This window comes from Chiloscyllium punctatum, chromosome 18 (genome assembly GCF_047496795.1).
Source record: "Chiloscyllium punctatum isolate Juve2018m chromosome 18, sChiPun1.3, whole genome shotgun sequence".
NCBI lineage: Eukaryota > Metazoa > Chordata > Chondrichthyes > Orectolobiformes > Hemiscylliidae > Chiloscyllium > Chiloscyllium punctatum.
This window is the reverse complement of record NC_092756.1, coordinates 88,464,944-88,486,729: the sequence shown is the minus strand read 5'-3', so window position 1 is coordinate 88,486,729 and position 21,786 is coordinate 88,464,944. Positions and strand designations below refer to the sequence as shown.

Here is a 21,786-nt window from a genome sequence, read left to right as displayed (position 1 = left end):
GTACACTTGACTAAAGTTCAGTTTCTGAGGTTTCAATGGCAGAATGAATGGGGTCAGAGATGGAGTTACAATATTTCTTGTATATGGCTGTGATCTGTTCACGTTGTGTCACAGAAGTCGGGGGGGGGGCTGTCTAAATAATCTACTGTATGATGCCCCTCATTAATGCCCCCCACTGTCATTACAGGAGGCCGAGTGAAGACATGGAAACGTCGTTGGTTTATTCTGACAGACAACTGCCTGTATTACTTCGAATACACGACAGTAAGTCATGTTTTGTTCATGTAAAGTGAGGTTAGGTACAGCACAGAATCGGGCCATTCAGCCCCACCAGTCTATACCAACAATTATGCTCCACTTGGGATTCCTTTCCATCTTTCGTCAATTAAATGTATTATCACAATCGTTCCCTGCTCCTTCCAATACGTGTCCAAATACTTGCCCTTAAACGCATCAAAACTGCTCACTTCAACCACTCACTGTTAGAGAAAGTTTCACGTTGCGTTAAGAGTCAGAGTCATACAGCACAGAAACAGACCCTTCAGTTCAACTCATCCACGCCAACTAGATATCCTAAATTAATCTTGTCCCATTTGCCAGCATCTGGCTCATATCCCTCTAAACCCTTCCTATTCATATACCCATCCAGAGCCTTTGAAATGTTGTAATTGTACCAGCCTCCACCACCTCCTCTAGCAGCTAGTTTCATACACACACCACCCTCTGCATTAAAATGTTGCCCTCAACCACCCTTTTAAATCTTTCTACTCTCTTATACCTATGCCCTCTAGGTTTGGACTATGCAGCCTATCCATGCCCCTCATGATTTTATAAACTTCTTTCAGGTCACCCCTCAGCCTCTGATGCTCCAGGGAAAACAGCCCCAGCCTATTCACCCTCTCCCTGTAGCTCAAACCCTTCAACCCTAACAATATCCTTCTAAATCTTTTCTGAACCATTTAAAATTTCACAACATATTCCCTATAGCAGGGAGACCAGAATTGAATGCAGTATTTTAAAAGTTACCTAACGAATGTCCCAACTCCTATACTCAATGCACCGACCAAGAAAGGCAAGTATATCAAATGTCTTCTTCACTATGCCATCTACTTGCAACTCCACTTTCAGGGACTATGAACCCACACTCCAAGATCTCTGTTTGGTAACATGCCCCAGGACCTTACCATTAAGTGTATAAGTCCTGCCCTGATTTGCTTTATCAAAATGCAACATCTCACCCGTACCTAAATTAATATAGGTTTGCTCGCTGAGCTGGAAGGTTCATTTCCAGCTGTTTTGTCACCAATTCGACTGGGACAACACATTCATCCTAAGACGAGCCAAACAGAGACATGCACGAGAACTCCTCGAAGCATGGCATTCCAACCGGAACGCTATCAACGAACACGTTAAGTTAGACCCCATCTACCACCCCTTGATAAAAAGAACAGGAAATGACATCACCAACCCAAAGAAATTCAAACACATAAATTATCAGCAGTGCTTCGCCTGGAGGCCCACTGAAGATGTTACCTAGTATGGTGACCTAGTATGCCATCTCAGCGAGCAAACCTACATCCAGAACCTTAACCTGAGCTACAAATCTTCTCAAAATTCGCTAGTACCTAAATTAAACTTTATGTGCCACTCCTTGGTCCATCCCAGCCTTTCAGAGTCAGGGAAAATAGGTCACTTGATCCACAATTGGGCCCATTACCCAGAGACTGAACTCCTGCTGGTCTCACAACCAATCACATTGGAGCAGAGGAGCCATTGAGGGGATAGTTCACTCCCACGTTGAACTGAGACTGCTTCCCCAAGTCATCGAAAGGTATAATCTGAACGCTTTAATCGGATTTGTTACTGACAACGTAACAATGATACTCGCAATCATTCTGCTATTCTCCTCAAAAGAGAGAACGTTCCAAATCTAAATACGTTTTCATTCCACTTCAGCTTCACAAACCTCCACAACCCCCCGCCCCAAACACAATGAGAAACTCACCTTCTATTGTAGAAAGAGTTCACCTGAGACTGGTAATGGGCCTATTGATCTTTGTCTGCACTGGCAACAATTCTGTGATTTTCATTCTAGGTTATCCAGAAGCTTAGCAATAGTTCTACCCACTGAGATATTGCTATTTATATTGTACTTACTCGTGGGAGGAGTTAGTCAGTTTGTTGTAAATTATTAGTTCTACAATCTGCAGCTGTATAGCATAGACTATTACTATAGCTATAGGAGATACAATGGTAGTGTCTGTATCTCTGAACCAGGAGGTCCTCCTGCCCCCAAGGTGTGCAAAAAACACTTTAAAAATCTCTCTTAAGAAACAAAGGTGGGGGGAGGGGAGGTGGGATAGAAATCTCTTGTGGTACAGTGGTAGCATCCCTACCTCTGAGGCAGGACACCCGAGTTCAAGTCCCATCTGTTACAGAAGTGTGTAATAAAACGGATTAGAAACTCTCTCTTAGGAGGCAAAGGGGGAACTCCTTGTTTTGCATGGTAGTGCCCCTATATCTGAGCCAGGAGACCTGGGTTCCTTTCCCACCTGCTCCAGAGATGCATCAATAACATCCCTGAACAGGTTGACTAGAAAATTTTGCTCAGAGATAACAATATCTCTTCCCCAGTGCTAATGTGGTTAACTCGTCTTGAGCTCATGTAATATTTTGTTACTGTAAGGTGATAGTTTTGTTACTCAAGTATATACCTCTTCTGATGATTTATTAGTAAGTTAATCCTTCACCACTCAATAGGAGTACACTTCGTTGACTAATGTTCAAGGAAGGGTTGGCAGTAAACCTATCCAAAGAAGATCTGGGCAGAACTAAGTGCCAATTGTGGGCATCTCTTACAACAGTTTGCAGGTTTGTTAAGAGTTGGGAAAGTGAGACATCTTGAATTACTCTCACTCGTGCTGAATGTGCAGAAGTAGCATTGTATTGGCCAAGACTTGAGGACCTGTCCTCACCTCCGGGTGCACGACTGCATTTTGCTCTAGCAAAATATACATTTTCCAGTAAGATATTTCCAACAAAGGCACTGTTCTGTTCTGTTTTGACAGGATAAAGAACCCCGTGGTATTATTCCTTTGGAAAATTTATGCGTTAAAGTGTCTGAAGACTCCAGAAAATTGGTATGCAATTTAAATAAAAGATCTATCTAATATTTGAAGTTAAAGGGATTACAAGATATTTAAAATAGGAAGTGAAATCTTTCATTGGAGACTTGACAGAAAGTTAAAAACAGCACCAAGGTTTCGTTGCTTGCTGAGAAAGGATCAGGTGATTTTCCGTCTGACTAGGCCCCATTTGTAGGCCGGAGATGACACCTTGCCAACTGTCCAGAATTGTGCCTGAGGCTTCAAAGATTACAGTGATTTTTTTTCCTGCTGTGGTGGCGCCTGGGGAAATATCACAAGATGTTTTATATACAGTCATATAGATGTACAGCACGGAAACAGACCCTTTGGTCCAACTCATCCATGCTGACTGGATACTCTAAATGAATCTAGTCCCATTTGCCAGCATTTGGCCCATATCCCTTTAAATGTTTTCTTTCACCTAGGAGCAATTTTAGTTGTAAAAATAAGAGATGGGAAAAGAGGAGGTTAAAATGAGCAATTTAGGCAAGAAAAGGGAGGTGTTGGCCTAGTGGTATTATCACTGAACTATTAATCCAAAGACCGAGGTAATATTGTGGGGACCCAGGTTCAAATTCCACCGTGGCAGATGGTGAAATTTGAATTCAATGAAAAATCTGGAATTAAGAGGCTAAAGATGACCATGAAACTGTTGTCGATTATTGGGAAAACCCCATCTGATTCACTAACGTCCTTCAAATCCCTACAGTGTGGCATCGAGTCTGAACCGACCCGCCAAAGAGTATCCATCTAGACCCAGCAGCCCCTAACCTTAATCACTGTAACCCTGTATTTCCCATGGCTAATCTATCTAGCCTGCCCAGCTCTCAACACTTTGGGTATTTTGAATGGCCACTCCACCTAAACTGCACATCATTGGAGTGTGGGAGGAAATCTGAGCGTGGACACAGGAAGAATGTGCAAACTCCACACAGTTGACTGAGGCTGGAATCAAACCCAGGTCCCTGGTGCTGTGAGGCAGCAGTACTAACCATTGAACCACCCCTCACCCAAGTCCAATCAAATGGCCTATTTTGCATTCTCATCTCTTGTGATTTTTATATCAAATAAAATTCTTCACAGAAAATGATTTTTTAAATGGTACACATTTTTTTGAATGCAAACTTACACTTTGATTACAAGCCTATGAGAGTTGGCAACCCATAATTCAATGGTGCATTTAAGGAGGAAGTTTTGGGATATTGACCAGCGATACTGAAGGACTGGCAATATATATTTCCAAGTCAGAACTGGAAATGAAAACATTCAGGTGGTGTTCCCAAACATCTGTTGCTCTTGTCCTTCTAGGTGATTGTAGTCATGGGTTTGGCATATTGCTTCAGTGCATCTTATGGCTTGTACAAATCGATGCCATTATACACCAGGGATAAAGGCAATGAATATTTCAGCTGGTGGATGGGTGCCCATTCGTTGGGGTTCTTACTCTGGGATGATGTTGTGCATATTCAGTGTTATTGCAGTCGCATTCCTCTAGCTGCGTGAAAAGTATTCCATCATAGTCCTGGCTTGTGAAAGGTGAACAGGCTTTGGACAGTCAGGAGGTTACTCTCCACCTGTCTCTTCCAACTTCTGAAGTGCTCCTTGTAGATGCAATATTTATACAGCTGGTCCAGTTAAGTTCCTGGTCAATGGTAACCTCCAAGATGTTGATGACAAAAAGATATATGAGGCAAGAAGGTTATATTTGCACAGAAAAACAGACTAACCACAGATCAACTTACTTTGATGTTGCAGAATTGCTTTGACTTGTATAGTCCCAACAGCAAAGGTCATACCATTAAAGCCTGCAAAACACACAATGATGGACGGGTTGTTGAAGGGAACCACCAGTTTTACAGGATATCTGCCCCGTCGAGGGAAGAGAGAGATGAATGGATTAAATCAATCAGGTAAAACTGAGCCGTAATGCTGTGTGGTTGAATGAGCTAAAGTATTTAAAGGATTTTTTTTGTTAGAATGCAGTTAGTCGAAATTGTTACAATCTTTTCTGGTTAATGATCTAATAACAAACAAGTGCACCCACAGTGAGGACTAGATTTTGAACAAATCCCTTATGGAACACAAGAATAAATTATGATTTAAAATGCACAATCTGTACATTAGCTCTAAAGCAGGATTTGGTAGATAGTGCAAAAACAGTGAAGGAAATATTCAGTAGGTCAGGCAGCAGCTTTGGGGAAAGAAACAGAATTAATGTACCAGTTGATGGTCTTTCAACAGAGCTGGGAAAAAAAGTTATGAGGTGTAGTTGCTTCAAAGACAGTTGTAGAGGCAGGTGTCTTGGGGGCATGATGACAGGAGAGTGTGGAGGGAGGGAGAGAGAACAAAAAGGGTGAAAGTTTAAATGACAAAATGGATGATGGTGCTAGGCACAAGACAATGGTAATGGGACAAAAAGGAGAAATGTAAATAAGACAGAACTATTGCTGACACCTGCACGTCTTCACATAAACTGTGGACTCAAAAGTTAAGTGAGTGAAGTATTTTGTGTTATAACGTGTAGTGATAACAGTTACTGTCTTTTCCCTCTTATAAATCAAAGTAAACTTATTGTGTTGGCATTACATTTCAGAGCCAGCATCACGCGAGATCCTTTCTACGACATGGTAGCTTCTCGAAAGAAAAAGTTAACTGTCAACAAGTCAAATTGAAAGGATGCACTTTGTTTCTTACCTCTCACATGGTTGGATAAATAAGCAAGTGAAATAGTCACCTATATTGTGTGAACTTGTGCTTTTGGTGACTACACCTGTTTGGACCATTCCAAAATAATCCCTGAGCATTCCTCCATCAGGATGTGCATTAATCCCGGAATTATTTTATTGTGAATTACGCTTCGGACAGACTTGTATTGCCCTTTGCTCCAGTTACAGTCATATCCATAAATGGGATCAGAAACTCATCGGCGCTATCATAGCCTGAAAATTGCCACTGAACCTGTACTCTAAGTAGGAGCATGAATACACAATAGTAACGATTGTATTCCATTGACACGTATCGCGGGTTTCTCCTAGACCTTCCATGCTTAAGTTCTAATTATATTGTCTGGGATAACTGTTGAGTCATGGCCTCACATTCAACCTGAAGCCTTATAAGTGATTGAGGGGGGAGGCAATGACTTAGTGATAATATCGTTGGATTGTTAATCCACAAACCCAGGTCAAGTTATGGGGACCCAGATTCGAATCTGCCATGGCAGATGGTGGAAGTTGAATTCAGTAAAAGAAATCTGGAACTATGTATCAAGTGATGACCAAGAAACCATTGTTAACTGTCAGGGAAAATCCCATTTGGCTCACTAATGTCCTTTAGGGAAGAAAACTGCCTTCCTTACCTTATGCAGTCAGCATGTGACTCCAGACCCATAGCAACATGGCTCACTCTTAATTGCCCTCTGGGCAATAAGGGATGGGCAACAAATCCTGGCTTAGCCAGCAATGTCCTCCTAGTATCACATAACACATATCAAACATTAGTGACTCCATACCTGGAGTACTATGCACAATTTTGGTCTCCCTATCAAAGAGCATTATCTATTCACCCTAAAGGGACTTCATTGAAAGTTCATTCGACTGTTTCCTGAGATGAGGAGTCTATCCGACAAGGACAGATTGACTAGATGAGGCCTATGTTTCCTGGAGTTTTGAAGAATAAGAAAGGACGAGGTTATTGAATACTTAAAAGGTTCTTTGCAGAATAGAGGTTTCCTCTAGTTGAAGAGTCCAGAACTAGGGTCAGAGTCTCAAATTAAGGGATCCAAATCGAGACATCTTTCCTGATATATTATGAATCTTTGGAATTCTGTACATGGAATGCTGAGTATAGTCAAGACAGAGATCATTAGAGTTAAGGTAATTGAAGAAGATGGGGTTGATTGAAGACTAGTCCTGATCTTTGCTGAATAGTGCAGCAAGCGGAGGGAGCAAATAATCTCCTCCTGCTTCTAGTCTCTATGTTCTTAAATACTGGCAGCAATTGAAAATGACTCATTTTACAGCCACTGTGTTTCAACTGATTCAGATAACTGCTGACATTTGATGTGTGGTGTGGACAGTTTCCCAGCACCAGTGACTGCCTTGCTATCATTAGGACTTTATAGATTGAAATGTGTAAAAACATTGTTCCAAAGAAACTGACTGAACAGACATACTGAGTGTCTAATAACGATTTTTTTTAAAAAAAAGATATATATTAAAATGTATTATAGGTGTCAAGTAGGTTTTAATGAATAAAGCACTGGGTTAGAGGTTAGAAATAGAAACTAATAGTTTTAGCCACTTCATGCTGCGTTTTGAATGGTTCAAATACATTGTCCCTTGATACTGAATCTTTAATTACGATAAGCTACTTAGCCCACCTTCAAGAATTTTGTTATCCTGAACATTCACTCTTTTTGGGCTCCATCTCAACAAGTGACAAAATTTCTGAAATGGAAATTATTTTTAAACAGAGAGAGCATGAACAAGCTATTCAGAAAGCTATTATTCTGACAGATCCAATACCTTTTATTAGCAATGTAGATGAGATTAACAAGTTTAAATCAAAAGCAGTAAATGCTGCTGACTTCTATACTAAAAGCAGAAAGAGCTGGAAAACCCAGGTCTCGCCACAGCTGCAGAAACAGTAGCAGCCTTCATGTCGAGTCCAATATGACTTCTTCAGATGGTTTGTTATCTTGCAGAGTGTGCAGCTGTGGCTAAGTAGCTAGCACTGCTGCGTCTTGAACAGAAGGTTGTGGCTTCAAGTCCCGACACTTGGTTTTCCAGGCTGACGCTTCAGTAGAGTACTGAGCGTGGTCAGTATTATCAGAAGCCTGGTCCTCCTGCCCTCTCAAGAGGGTGTAAAGATCCCGAGATACTACTTGAAGACAAGCTACACTATTCCTTTAGTGCCCTGGCCAACATTTATTCTTCAGTTATTGTGGGAAACGTATCTTTCATCGGTTAGCTCATTACATTTTGTGCAAGTCTGAAAGCACAACTGGAGATTACACACTTGACTGCAGCAGTCAAGTCGCCATACCAAAGGGCTGATCTCATTAGGGATACATGACTGGCGGTGATTTAACCCGAGGGCCACCATACTTCAGGTGAAGGGACAGGTGGAGGAGGAGAGACCTTCATGGTAACCTAAGCAGGTATGGGGATTGAACCCATGCTGTTGGCACCACCCTTTATGACAAACTAACCATCCAGCCAACTGAGCTAAACTGATCTTGTAATACACAGGGCAACATTAAGTTACATTTAATGAAATAGCTTCAGTGAAATTTGATCTTCTCCAACTGTCACTGTTTAAGTAGTGAAAGAAAGGAAAATTTGTATACATGCCTGGTTTAGAAAGCTATGTATGTATTTTGTTATCTATTATAAAGTTTATGTATATTTGTTGAAAGATGGCTGAAAATCTGGTTTGTGGAAAACGAACTGCAGGTATTCGGCTGTAAACAGACTAATAAATGTATAATTTTCTAACAAAAACCTTCCCAATTCAATTCTTTTGTTCAACTCTTTCTAAGCTGATGCTTTAACAATTCTCCAAAATGTTCTTGCAACCTGAGGTGGCTGGAATTAACAGGCTTGGACCATTATCCCCAACCTAGCTGTGAGAGATCGAGAGAGAGAGCAAGAGAGAGAGAGTGTGAGCAAGAGCGAGCGAGCGAGATCAAGATTGAACATAAAGCTGAAAGGAAAAACAAATCACAGGAACATGGGCAGAGGTCAGATTGAGATTAGCATAGAGTTATGTATGACTTCTTGCTATCGTGCAGGATGTTCAGCTGGACCAACTGGATAGGTCTTACAAAAAGCCAACACAATATTGGAATAAATAACTCTCTTGAATCAATGATTAAAAGTTCATCACTCCTGCTGTTCAATGTTGTTTAGCCTCTATGTGCTGGCTGTACAAAGTCAGCTAATCAAGTTACCCATCTAACAAACATGTGCACTTGGAGGAACTGCAGAACAGAATGGGCTGAACAGACAACTTCTCACCTGCAACCAGAGTCTGCGCCAGTTTACTGAAAGCAGAAGCTCACTTGGTCCTGCTCCCCCACAGCATCGCTGGCTTTCTCAGCGCAGATACTTTCACTCTTAATTTCATCTGTCTCCAAACTCTCAGGTTGAGCACTTCTGATAAGAGTCATGTGCTATGTCTTTCCTCCCATTAGAGCTGCTTTCCAGGATTCTCTGCTGGCACCTTACCCATTCACAGCCATGAGATACATAAGTGTAGCACAGTTGACTCTCGTCAATTAGAAAAGTAGGTATACAGGGTTATGAGCTGAGCAGGGTCAGTTAAGTTACAGAGTCAATTAGATGTTGAGGCGGCAGCTACAGCGAGCAGCTCTAAAATTCTTAACCAACCTTGTACCTGGACTCATGCCCCTCCCTGTTGGGGTGATTCAAATTCCAAGGACTGGAAACCAGTTCAAAGGCAGAAGGCCCTTATTCTGGATTGCAGCAGTAATCCCATGTTGACTCCTTCTGCCTTAGATGGTTACACACATGCGCATTTCATCCCTTGGAAGGTGGTATTTCTTCCCTCAACATCTAGGGAATGGTGGAATCAAACGTGTCAACTATCCTGATAAAGATGTACAATGTGATTGTGTTGAACTTTAGGTAAGAGAATACAGATGTCTTGATAAAATCTTGGGCATTGATGCCATAAGACATGGGTGCAGAATTCGACCATGTGGCCCACTGCGTCTACTCTGCAATTTGATCATGGCTGATGTGTTTCACAACACATTCTCCTGCCTTGTGCCTACAATTCTTGATCCCCTTACTAATCAAGAACTCACCTCTGTCTTAAAGACATCAACGTTTGGGCCTCCACAGCCCTCTGCAGCAATGCGTTACACAGCTTCACCACCCACCGACTGAAGAAATTCCTCATCTCAGTTCTAAAGGGTCATGCTTTCACTCTTGAGGCTGTTCCCTTTGGCCCTTGTTTCTCCAACTAGTGGAATTACCTTCTCATTGTATCCAGGGCACTCAGTATTCTGTAAATTTTAATCAGTACCCACCCTGATCCTTCTAAACTCCATATACAGATCCAGAGTATTCAACTCTGATCTGGTACTGGAAAAGCAAAGCAGTCATGCAGCATCTGAGGAGCAGGGAAAAAAAAATACAAAAATTTTTTTTTAAAAAATCAAAAAAAAAATATCGACGTTTCGGGCAAAAGCCCTTCATCAACCCTTCCTGCACCACACTCTCAACTCTGATCTCCAGCATTTGCAGTACTCACTTTCGCCAGAGTCTTCAATTGCTCATGTGACAAGCCCTTCATTCTTGACATCATCTTTATGAACCTTCGCTGGACCTCAAAAGGCCAGCACATCCTTCCTTAGATATGGGACCCAAAATTGCTCTTAATATTCCAAATGCAGTCTAAACAGAGACTTATAGAGCCTCAGCAATACAACTCAGAGTCGGAGTTCAAGAACTGTCAAAAGTTAATGGGGAAGGAAAGAGAAAGAAAGAAAGGACGGACGAAAGAAAGGACGTGAAAGAGTGAGAGAGAGTGAGAGAGAGTGAGAGAGAGTGAGAGAGAGAGTGAGAGAGAGAGTGAGAGAGAGAGTGAGAGAGAGAGTGAGAGAGTGAGAGAGAGAGTGAGAGAGAGAGTGAGAGAGAGAGTGAGAGAGAGAGAGAGAGAGAGAGTGTGAGAGAGAGAGTGAGAGAGAGAGTGAGAGAGAGAGAGTGAGAGAGAGAGTGAGAGAGAGAGTGAGAGAGAGAGTGAGAGAGAGAGTGAGAGAGAGAGTGAGAGAGAGAGTGAGAGAGAGAGTGAGAGAGAGAGTGAGAGAGAGAGTGAGAGAGAGAGTGAGAGAGAGAGAGAGAGAGAGAGTGAGAGAGAGAGTGAGAGAGAGAGTGAGAGAGAGAGTGAGAGAGAGAGTGAGAGAGAGAGTGAGAGAGAGAGTGAGAGAGAGAGTGAGAGAGAGAGTGAGAGAGAGAGTGAGAGAGAGAGTGAGAGAGAGAGTGAGAGAGAGTGAGTGAGAGAGAGTGAGTGAGAGAGAGTGAGAGAGAGTGAGAGCGCACGAGAAACAGTACGAGAGAAGAAGGCTGGGGTTTCATCTGAGCATCACTTCCCCCAAGTGACAATATAAAAAAAGTCAGAAAAGCCAAATTCCTGTTGCCATATCATTTTCATCCTGGCAATGGGTCGAAGATTTTTAATTTTTATTTTTCAGTAGGGTCTGTCAAGTCACTGAACAGTGACATATTTTCCAGTTACTATGTCTATTTGAGGACTGAAAATGTGTTGCTGGAAAAGCGCAGCAGGTCAGGCAGCATCCAAGCAGCAGGAGAATCGACGTTTCGGGCATGAACCCTTCTTCAGGAAGGGCTATTTGACCAACATTTCCCCCACACATTATTACAGCGAACCTCAGCTGACTTGGCCCAGTTGTATTGAACTATTGAAGGAAACATTTTGAATAGACAAAATCAAGACCGTACTGCAGTGAGAGCCACAGAGGTAAACCGACCACAATCCAGGAGACATCTCTTGAGTAAAAATGTTGTTTCAACTATTTTAAACACGGAAGTTGGTAATCATGCAGCAGGCACAACAGAGACTAAAGTACTTACGTTGCTGATGGATCAAATAGTAAGCAATATTTCATTAACCTCCTCTCTCTCACTATTGCATCAGTATTGAAAATGTAAAGTTCCTTCAGTTCGACAGGCTGCAGTTGCACTAATCATCATACATTTGCAGAATCTGGGTTCAAGTCCAGTTCTGACAGATGGGCACAGTCACTTCTGCTGTTTACTGTAAAAACTGTAAAAAGATTCCCTTGAAATCTGATAGAAAAATAAAAAATAGACCTTGGATAATTTATTGAGAAAAAGATATACACAAAAGAAAAAAGACGCCTGGTGTACATCACAAGACTCTCACAATCCCAGGAAAACAAAACTTTAATTCCCATAAATAAATTTTTGCTCTAATGTACATAATTCCAAAAGACCATATAAATATATACACAAGTCAGTTCTACAGATCCCAAGCAGGGGAGACAAAGGGTGTTTATTGGAACAAATAGATAAGCAGTGTTAGAATAAAGGAAACAACACCTCAGTGCTCAGACTAAACACATTTCCACTTTCTGAGGCAGATCAAACACAACCTGGGCAAGGATTCCAATTGGAACAGATGGACCACATTTCCCTGAAGGAATTAAGATTTCACTTGGCAATGTACCACACAGGTGATACACTCACTGCTGACACTTGTTATCGACTCTCTCAAAAAGGCCTTACATAGGTCTATGCTTGGTGGGTCTTGTCAGCTGCTGTTTGAAGTGGTCAAACTACCTTTTAAGAAATTATTTCAGTTCGCACAAGCCCTAAAAAGGCACTGGAGATTTAGTGAAAGCTGCATTAGCAAAGGGTGACACACCTGGGTAGTATGACTGTGCATGGGACAAAATAATAGTCAGCCAAAGCCAATTTCTGTTGACAGGCCATATTCATCTTGGTAATGGGTAATGAGATTGAAGATTTTCAGTTTTAAAATTTTTACTTTCTAGTGTGGTCTGTAAAGTCACTGAACAGTGACATATTTTTCAGTCATCATGTCTGTTTCATTAATATTTCCTCATACATTATTTCAGCACACCCAAGCTGACTTGGGCCAGTTACATCGAACCACTGAAGGGTACACACATTTCAAATAGACAAAACCGAAGACCGTGCTGTAAAACAGGGTCCTTGAATCAAATTAACAATAGCAACAGAAGAAAAGTCAACATAGTCCAGGAGACATTTTATCAGCAACGCTGCTGCTGCAGCCATTTTATACTGTGAAGGCTGATAACTTGTTAATGACCTAGAAATTAGAAATTTCAGTTCGCACAAGCCCTAAAAAAGGTACTGGAGATTTAGTGAAAGCTGCATTAGCAAAGGGTGACACACCTGAGTAGTATCACTGTGCATGGGACAAATTTGAAATCAAATGAATACCTAAGGATCCAAAATGGCAATCAAAATGCCTATGCTCACCTCATGTTAGAAATTTGCATGCACGCCACTTTGGATGGTTTGCTCTGGAGCAAGACCCAAACAGACATTCGTCGCTTTGCACACACAAGTCAGGTGCCAAATTACACAGTCATTTCATGACCAGTTTCTTCAGGCGCGTAACAGGGCTCCATTGGAGAGGCAAGAATTAACTCACTTTAATGATCTATTGGGGAGCTCCACATAAAATCACTGTACCATCATCCCCATCCAGGTCTCACCTGCTGTCGTCAAGCTCCTCCACAGCTGCAGTAACTCACCAATAGCAAGTTAATGAGGACAAGTCAATTTCCCTTGGTTCTATTACCAAGCTCACCTGTTGCATGCAATTCAGATATGACCAATTTCTAGGCCTCAATAAAAAAAAACTTGCCAGAAGTCAGTACCTTGGTGAAACTCACTACTATCAATGGTACACTATGTACTGAGAACAAACTGTCCAACCTCTCCCTCCCCACAGGTAGGCAGGCACCAAAGAAGATTGTCCTTTCAGAAATGGGAAGTTACAATGGCTTATAATTAGCTCTATGCAGCTCATGTTGGAGCTTACAGCTGTTTCTCCATTTCAGTCAGAAATCTGAAAATCAGTGGGACCTCTGAAGCTCACACTCTTAGCAGAAGGAAAAAGGGGGCAATCAAACATTGCTGCAGATTAATTCTCAAACACTTCTGAACAATTATCAGTTGTTCACAGATGGTGGGATCTTGCTGTGTATATTATTGTGTCTGCCTTTCAAAATAAAAATCTGACTATGACTCAAAATCTGAGGGGCTATGTAAATGCAAGCCTTTCTGGCTCAAAAGTAACTTCCCTTAAAAAAAATTGCAGAGTTACCGCTGACGAGAAGTTGACAGAAGGAGGGATCCCGATCTTGCATGACTGAAAGGGCAAGCAGAATCCAATGTAAGCCATGCCACTGGCAATGTTTGGAAAATCAAGTTCTATTTTGGGTGCAGCCTGTTGACTGACTCGCAGTCTATTTGCAAGGACCAACAACGCAGCTTAATGTTGTATGTACTAACCATACCCTGACAGTTGAGAACATCTGAGTGTTAGTGTTACAATTACACACGTGACTCTTGTGGCTGTGTAGCTTCTGGTTGTCACTAAATCTGCCCCACATTATAAACAGAGTAAGTGCAGTAAAATTAAGAATGGCTAGAATTACACAAATGAAATAGTTCTATAAAAATACAACTGGGGAGATAAAACCAAATATGCTCCTGCCCCTTATGTAACAGAGGAGCACTTTCACCTTCACTCTCTCCTTCCTACTTATTTCTATTTTATCTCTTTGAAATTTCCATGAATCATACACTAAAACAGCAAGCTTGTACCACGTGCTATGTGAACCCCACTCCTAATCAATGCAATTTAGCGGTTCAGCTACTGAAGATATAATCACAAAACATATTTTATCACAGCATGAAATTGGCTCATTGTCAGAAACACCTACATATATTAATTCCTGGGGAAACTAACTACCTGTACTACACAGTTTTGCGCAAAGTAAAACTGCTTGTCGTCGTATGGGAATGAAACTGGAACTTTACCTGCAAGAACAATGTAATCTTTCTCCAAAGCACCTTGCGACCCCCTTTGGGTCCGAACCTTGCAGACCTAAGCCATATCCTGGTTATCAACACAGTTTTAATTTCAGACGAGACCAGATTAAGATTTCCATCTCCCCCACTCTTTGGGTTAGCTACTTCTTTAGCCATTTAGATACTCTTTATCTCAAAAGTGCTTAACTTTTTCGTTCATTCCTTGACAGTTTTCAGCCAAAGCTTGTTTGGTACTCTTTTTAATCGCCCCCTCTTTTTCAGATCTTATTAATTTGCTCATCAACCTCTCACTTTTCACGTTTGCAGATGGCTCTGCTATGTGAAAGCTTCACCTGCATTTTTCTCCTTTTTGATGCTGTCTGAACTGCTGCGTGCATCCAACATTTTCAGGTTTTATGCATCCGTAGCATTTTGCTTTGCCGCTCTATCCCAGCTTTGTTTAAGAATCAAGGCCAAAAATCTCCCTCTCCCCGCTGAAGAGATAATCTCAGGATTGTTGGACCACAGGGTGATAAGTTCTGAAGGGTCCACTGGACTTTAAAATCATTACTCATCGTCCTTCTGAACATGTATTCAATTAATTTGGAGAAGTTCTGCAGTTCTCTCAAGAGTCTTAAACAGATTGGATGTAGTCCAATGTGACAGGTTGTAGAAGGCATTGAGAAACAGCACAGTCCACAGACAGATTGATATAATTTCAATGATATCTTATGGAAAAACAAAAATATAACTAGTTTTGTGACAGCAATGCTGAAATTATACTGGGGAGGGTGAAGTTAAAAGCCTTGTAACTTTATTGGATCATCATCTTAACTCCTGATCATTCAAAGTCACATTTGGTAACATTACAGCTAAAAAAATAATTCAATTGAAAAGAACTTGCATGTATGTAAAAAAAAACTTCACAATTTCAGACTGTTGTAAAGTCCTTTTCAACTAATGGAATATCTTTCAACGTTAATGCAATAATGCAGGCAAGTGAGGCATTCAATTTGTGCACAAGGTCTATAAGCGGGAAGGAGCCAAAAAAAAAACAAGATAATGAGCCTTAGGTCATGTTGGTGGAGGGTTTAAAAACATTATTAAAAGACAAAGCACTGACAAATTTGAATCAAACAATTAAATGAGTTGTAATTAAAAGTTAATGTAAATCTGTACATATGTTAAATTTACAACCTATCACATTAAATAAATATATCCCCAAAAAAAGCTTCATGACAGTCACTGGACAAACAAACAAAAACACTACAGTACAGAATTCACCAGCCTCCATCTTCATGGAAAGACACAGATTAGAATTAGAATTAAAAGCCCTTACCATCATAATCATCTACTGGATTGTTTCAAAACCTTACTGGTTAGCAATATTTATTGTCATTAGAACATTCTACTAGGTCATTCAGCAATTGACTGCAATTAATGTCACTACTACCAAATTTTTAAAAGGTTTTTCAGCATGATATAGAATCACTTACTGAGCAGAAGCTACTAATGTTTTAAAGTTTCTGCCTCCTCCTGCCCCATCTGTCACCAGGTTACACTCCCCTTTCCACTACCAGCTCCAGCTCCACTGGAATTTTGGGAGGAAATAGAAAGCAACTCCCTTCTATTTTTGCATTTTATGGTTCTATATAGAAATGACAAATTACACAACATAGCTTCTAAAATGCTCACATTAATGGCTTACCCTTGAACAGAATTTAAATATTTGTGCAGAGACACAAACATGGCAACTATATGGTACATCTTCTGATAAGCCAAAACAGGGCTTTCAGTTTTATAGTCACTACACAATCAATCCTATTTCATTGTTTAAAGGGGCCGCATGAGTATTTCCAATAATTGTAAACTGAAAGAACTCAATAACTGTAAAATTCAACCAGAGACCAGCAGTCTAAAGTAGTTGTCCTCCCCTGGATTACATTATCATCTGAACTGCTTTTACGCCGGATGTATTGAAGGCCTAAGAATCATGCCAGCAGAATATTTGCACTGTATGCCTTGAAAGATAAATGCAGCTACATAGTTTCAAAAAGGCAGTAGGGATGGGCTGTGGGCAATAGCTTCTCTCAACGTGTGCGCATTTTGCAGTCAGTACCATCAGTTTTGCCTGAATGTTCCTCCTGCACTTAATACCAATGCCGGTTTGGGTCATCCAGAAGGCACAGAGAACCAACTGGGTGCGCTTAGTGGTCAGACAGGAAGTGAATTACTGGTTTACAATTGAGGGGCTGGGTCATTTGAACATGGGATGATGGAAAACCCCATCAAATATCCCTTGTCCTCATTCAGTACAAAGGAGAATCTACAGTGCCACAATGAACTTGCTGAACTTGTCCAGGGGTGAGATCAAAATTCACAATAGATTGCTGGTTGAATCTATAATGATACACTCTCCAGGGAAACATTGGTAAGAGATTCTCTGCTCCCATATCTGAACTTCTTAGGTTGTAAGCTGAGTGTGGCATGCTGACGCACTCCAAACTGTGCAAATCAAACAATCCAACCACTGCCCCAAGTCAAAATTACGATACTGTATTTGAGGAAGACAAAAAAATTCTCACTATCTAACATGAAATTTCTAAAAATATTTGCCTTTAATAAAAAGGGCCGATTTTTGCTGGATGATTTGTTATCCCACAACCTACACTCCCTACTCCATTTCAGAGTCCAAATGGTCAATCTTCATAAATGAGCCAGAGGAGTATTTGACAACCAAGAGTATTGCAGTCAAGCCCAATGACCCAGAGAGGCACTTCAGAGGACGGCCCACTTGATAAAACTTTGAATTGGAATTGCTGTCTGATTTTCAGTCTTGCTAGCACAGAGTCAATGCAGTGGGGTGTTGCTCGAACTGATAGTGACTGATTTAGCACAGAGCAGGAATCAAATATTCTGGTCCTCGTGTATTAGGTCCATACTAGCCTCATCAACTGGGAAACCTACACTGATTCAATTTGGGACGAAGAGTAAAATATGTACTTCAGAAAAAGGAGACTTTGAAGCCAGGCAGAACAACAAATTTTTGAACAATTTTATCACACACTGACATCAGGTGTAACACCACCATACAAAGAGAGGGGACTATTTTGACATTGCCAGCTAACAGGAGGGAATAACAGCATCCTGCCCAATAGCAGGACAGAGGTCTCGTTCCAGATTAGTATAGTGTACTATCAGATCTGCCTTAGAAATCAGAAATCAACTGAATTAGGATTCAGTTTTAGTTATCATTGCCCATTGTTCACCTTATCAGCAAACTGTTGGTGGTCACCCAACAGCAGAGCAGTAGTATTGTATAGTGTCCTTGTTTATGACCCAGTTAGAGCTTTCCCCACGACTCTGGGGGTGGGAATTGGTCTACGTCTCCCATCTCATTGAAGGTTTGCTCGCCCAATGTAAATGTGAGCTTGTATCGTAACCGGACTTTCTCCTGTAAAGAGTGATACTGCATTTTAGTCTTTTGTTCATAAACATCCAAACAAGAACATTTTCCAAAAGAAACAAACTACCTCTTAACAACAGAGGTGCAATATCATCAGCCCTATTAAAAAGAAATCAAACTATTTGGTTCTCACTTGAGTGGAGTATTGAACATCTTGAGTTCTGAAGAGACTGTGCTTGGGTTCCTGTGCTTTCCATGTGTAGGTCTTACCTTTGTTTCTATGCTAAGCCATGACAAGGACCAGGAACATCAACACAGTAGGATTGAAAGTTTCCAGAGAGGAGGACCTCACATTCTTTCATTTGCCTTGTTCACTGACCGAGTCATCTGAACAGTTCATCTCTTTGCCTTCTTGGGAATTACACAGGATTTGCACTATGCAACAGGCCATTCAACCTAACTGATTTGTGTTAGTGTTTAAGATCTATAGGAACTTATCTACACGTCCAATTCATTACCTTTTCTCACATCTATTCATCTAGCCAGCCTTGAAGAATATTTATTCTAATAATCCCAACAACAGCAAGTTCTGCATTCTAACCACTCTCTAGATAAAGAAGTTGCATCTCAATTCCCTCTTGGAATTATCTGTAATGATTTGCCCCAGGACAGGTCCTCTGCTCATTTCTCCACACATTTTGGCCTCAAGCTTTCCTCCATGGGTTGTGTCGAGAGAACCCATTTTCACCTTCAAAAGGTACCAGTACTCTCGGCAGAAAAGCACTAGGAACATTCCCATTGCCTTCCTCATGAGTCCCTCTAGGAATCATGCCCTCTACCAAAGGGTCCTCCGTCTATGAGTAACAATTGCCCCTAAACATTCTAATCCTTCTGCTATCACCAAAAACTCTGCTGGGTTTGCCATTGGGTATAATCTTCAGCATGGAACATGTACCTTGGCTTAGAGACACTCTCTCAACCATGCAGAAATGATCATCCTAAGGTTTCAAATGGCTTTTTCTGAAAATTTATTCATAACTATCTTATATTAAACATCCCCTAATATTGAACTCCTCCCACAAGGCAGCAGAAAATACTTTCTTGAACTGAGCAAGAGGGATGATGTACATACACATCAAGACTGATTATACAATGCAGTGCTATACAATAACAGTGAACAGTTATGTTACCATTTTAACAAAGAAAAATTCTTATGATCAGCGATGAGACAGGGTTAGAGGGGATAAGTTATTGCTCTGCCAAAATCACTTGTCTCAGTTATTAGTGTGTTAACAATGTGCACAATAATTAAAAGCACACTCACCTTCTGTGGGTTTGCTAGCAGTAAGACCTGTGTAATTGCAGAAGGCTGAAGTATTGGATTAAATGCTGGTAGCTCGGTGCCAGAGGGAGGCTGCAGCTTGACCTTCATGACCTGCAAAACAATGCAATTAAAAATTTTCACAAGGAGTTGGTCAGCTAGAGAGTGGGTGAGAGAGCTGATGCGAACAGGTGAGACAGCAAAGGAGAGGGGGCACAAATGGGCAAAAGAGAAAAACAATTTCCTCTGGTAGGAGAGCCCAGTGGAACGGGATGTAACACAAACTGAAGCCAGACTGTATTGGGATGATGTAACAAAATATATTTATTCACAGAAAGGGCAGTGGCATTTTCAAACATCCTCCTTCAAAATGAGACTGGGGAGTCAATTAAATGTTTAAAACCAGTCTGACAGATTTTTGTCATCAAAACCCCATTATCTTTAAATCAATACAAGTCAGAGATCAGCTATAATTTCACTAAATGCAGCATAAGCTCAAAAGGGACTCAATGGTGTACTCCCTGTTCCTATGAACAACATCTTGTAAAGCAACCTAACACTTTTTAAGGCTTTACACATCTCCTGCTCTCCAAACTAGTAAGTCAGTGACACAATTCTTAAAAACCCTTCGGACTTTGTGAGGAGCAAAATCAAAGAGAAGGAGAAAGCTTGTGCTCTGCTGCCACAAGACAACTGATTTCAAGATTTTTGAAGGCAATCTTTAGGCTGTAGATGACTGCAAGGCCTTGACTGGAGGTTTCTGGAAACTAATGACATTAAGAGTTAGGGACGCAATGCATTGAGGAGATAATCAGTCACGATTCATAATGTGGGACAGGCTCAATGGGCTGAATGGCCTTGCTCTTGCTTCAATGTTCTTCTCAGCAAGAAATATAGAGACATCAAGCACCAAAGATGGGAAATAGCTCACCAGACCAAAAAAGCGGAGAAGAAATTCATATATCTCATGCAATTAAAATCACGTCAATCATTGTGGCCTCAATATCTACCAACTTTACATATTTCTTGATTTTAAATAAACGCTTTGCACTTTCACAAAGTTTCCAGATTAGTAATAGCGATGGTTGAAGACTTTTTTTTTAAAGTAATGATAATTCTATTCTGACTAATTATTTCTAAAAGTTCCCCACCACTGCAGTTAAACATGACTGTTCTTTACTTATTTGGCTTACTTTTGAACAAGGGCTTAACACCTGCAGTAGTCCAGTCCTCTATCACCCCTCCTAAGGCTACTGAAGACAAAGAATACTGTCAACGCCCCTGCAATTTTTACTCTCACTTCCTTCAATGCATCTCATCTTGGTGCCTTGTCAACACTAAACACCTACAGTCTACCCAACACTTCCTCCTTATCAATTCTGAACCTTTCTCGTGACTGAGATTCCTCCTCTCTCACCATGGCCTAGATAACATCTAGTTCCTTTGTAAAGACAGATGCAAAAATATTAATGATTATTATTAAACACTTCAACAATGCCTCTTGCCCTTGTGTGTAAATCCCCATTTTGGTGTTTAATTGGTTTTCCTGCTTTTTTTACCATATGAGTTATGTGCCGATTGAAAAGTTTAGAATTCCTCTTTATGTTGGCTACCAGTCTTTTCTCATAATCTCGCTGATTCTCGAATATGCTTTTTCACCTCTCTGAAACTTCTAAATTCTTCTCGGTTCTGAAATGAACTTTTCTGGTATGTCATAAGCACATATTTTTCCTCTATCAGCTTTCTCATCTAGGGAGCTCGGAAACGGTTTATCCTCCCTTTCGAGAGAATATGCCTGGATTGTAATTGAACCAGCTCCTCTTTGAAGGTAGAATTGAGAGTGTGGTGCTGGAAAAACACAGCAGGTCAGGCAGCATCCAAGGAGCAGGAGAATTGACATTTTGGGCAAAAGCCCTTCATGAGGCTGGGAGCAGAGGCTGGTGAGATAAATGGGGGGGGGGGGGTTGGGCTTGGGTGGGGGGCAGAGGTAGCTGAGAGTGTGATAGGTAGATGGAGGTGGGGGTAATGGTGATAGGTCGAGGTGGGAAAGAAGATGGACAGGGAGGACAGGTCACGAGGGCGCTGCCGAGTTGGAAGGTTGGAACAGGGATGGGGGGGATGCTGTACAGTTCTGTCCTTGTCCTATTCAAGTCAGCTCTCTCCCAGTTAATTATTCTTACTCTGGATTTCCTATTATTCTTTTTTATCATCCCACATGTTGTTATTATACATTGACTGCTATCTCCTAAAAACATTCCTCGACCGATATCTGAGGTACTTGCCCCACGTCATTTCTAAGAACAACATCTAATAGCG

The 21,786-nt window shown here is 41.1% G+C and overlaps 2 protein-coding genes across 3 annotated transcripts in view; one reads left to right on the top strand and one right to left on the bottom strand.

Moving 5' to 3' along the window:
• LOC140489293 (cytohesin-3-like) overlaps window positions 1–8,570 on the top strand; it is an 84,814-nt gene extending 76,244 nt beyond the window's left edge. The window contains exons 10-13 of the mRNA XM_072588682.1: window positions 188–264; window positions 3,069–3,140; window positions 4,902–5,056; window positions 5,740–8,570. Of these exons, the coding sequence (XP_072444783.1) occupies window positions 188–264; window positions 3,069–3,140; window positions 4,902–5,056; window positions 5,740–5,818 (383 nt within the window). The 3' untranslated portion in view covers window positions 5,819–8,570. The remainder of the gene's footprint in view (window positions 1–187; window positions 265–3,068; window positions 3,141–4,901; window positions 5,057–5,739) is intronic.
• A 3,431-nt stretch (window positions 8,571–12,001) lies between these two features.
• The window catches only part of LOC140489292 (ADP-ribosylation factor-binding protein GGA1-like), a 59,955-nt gene continuing 50,170 nt past the window's right edge, over window positions 12,002–21,786 (bottom strand). For both annotated transcript variants that reach the window (XM_072588680.1, XM_072588681.1), the window contains exons 16-17: window positions 19,474–19,584; window positions 12,002–18,197 (exon numbers count right to left, since the gene is read on the bottom strand). In XM_072588680.1, the coding sequence (XP_072444781.1) occupies window positions 18,087–18,197; window positions 19,474–19,584 (222 nt within the window). In that variant the 3' untranslated portion in view covers window positions 12,002–18,086. The remainder of the gene's footprint in view (window positions 18,198–19,473; window positions 19,585–21,786) is intronic.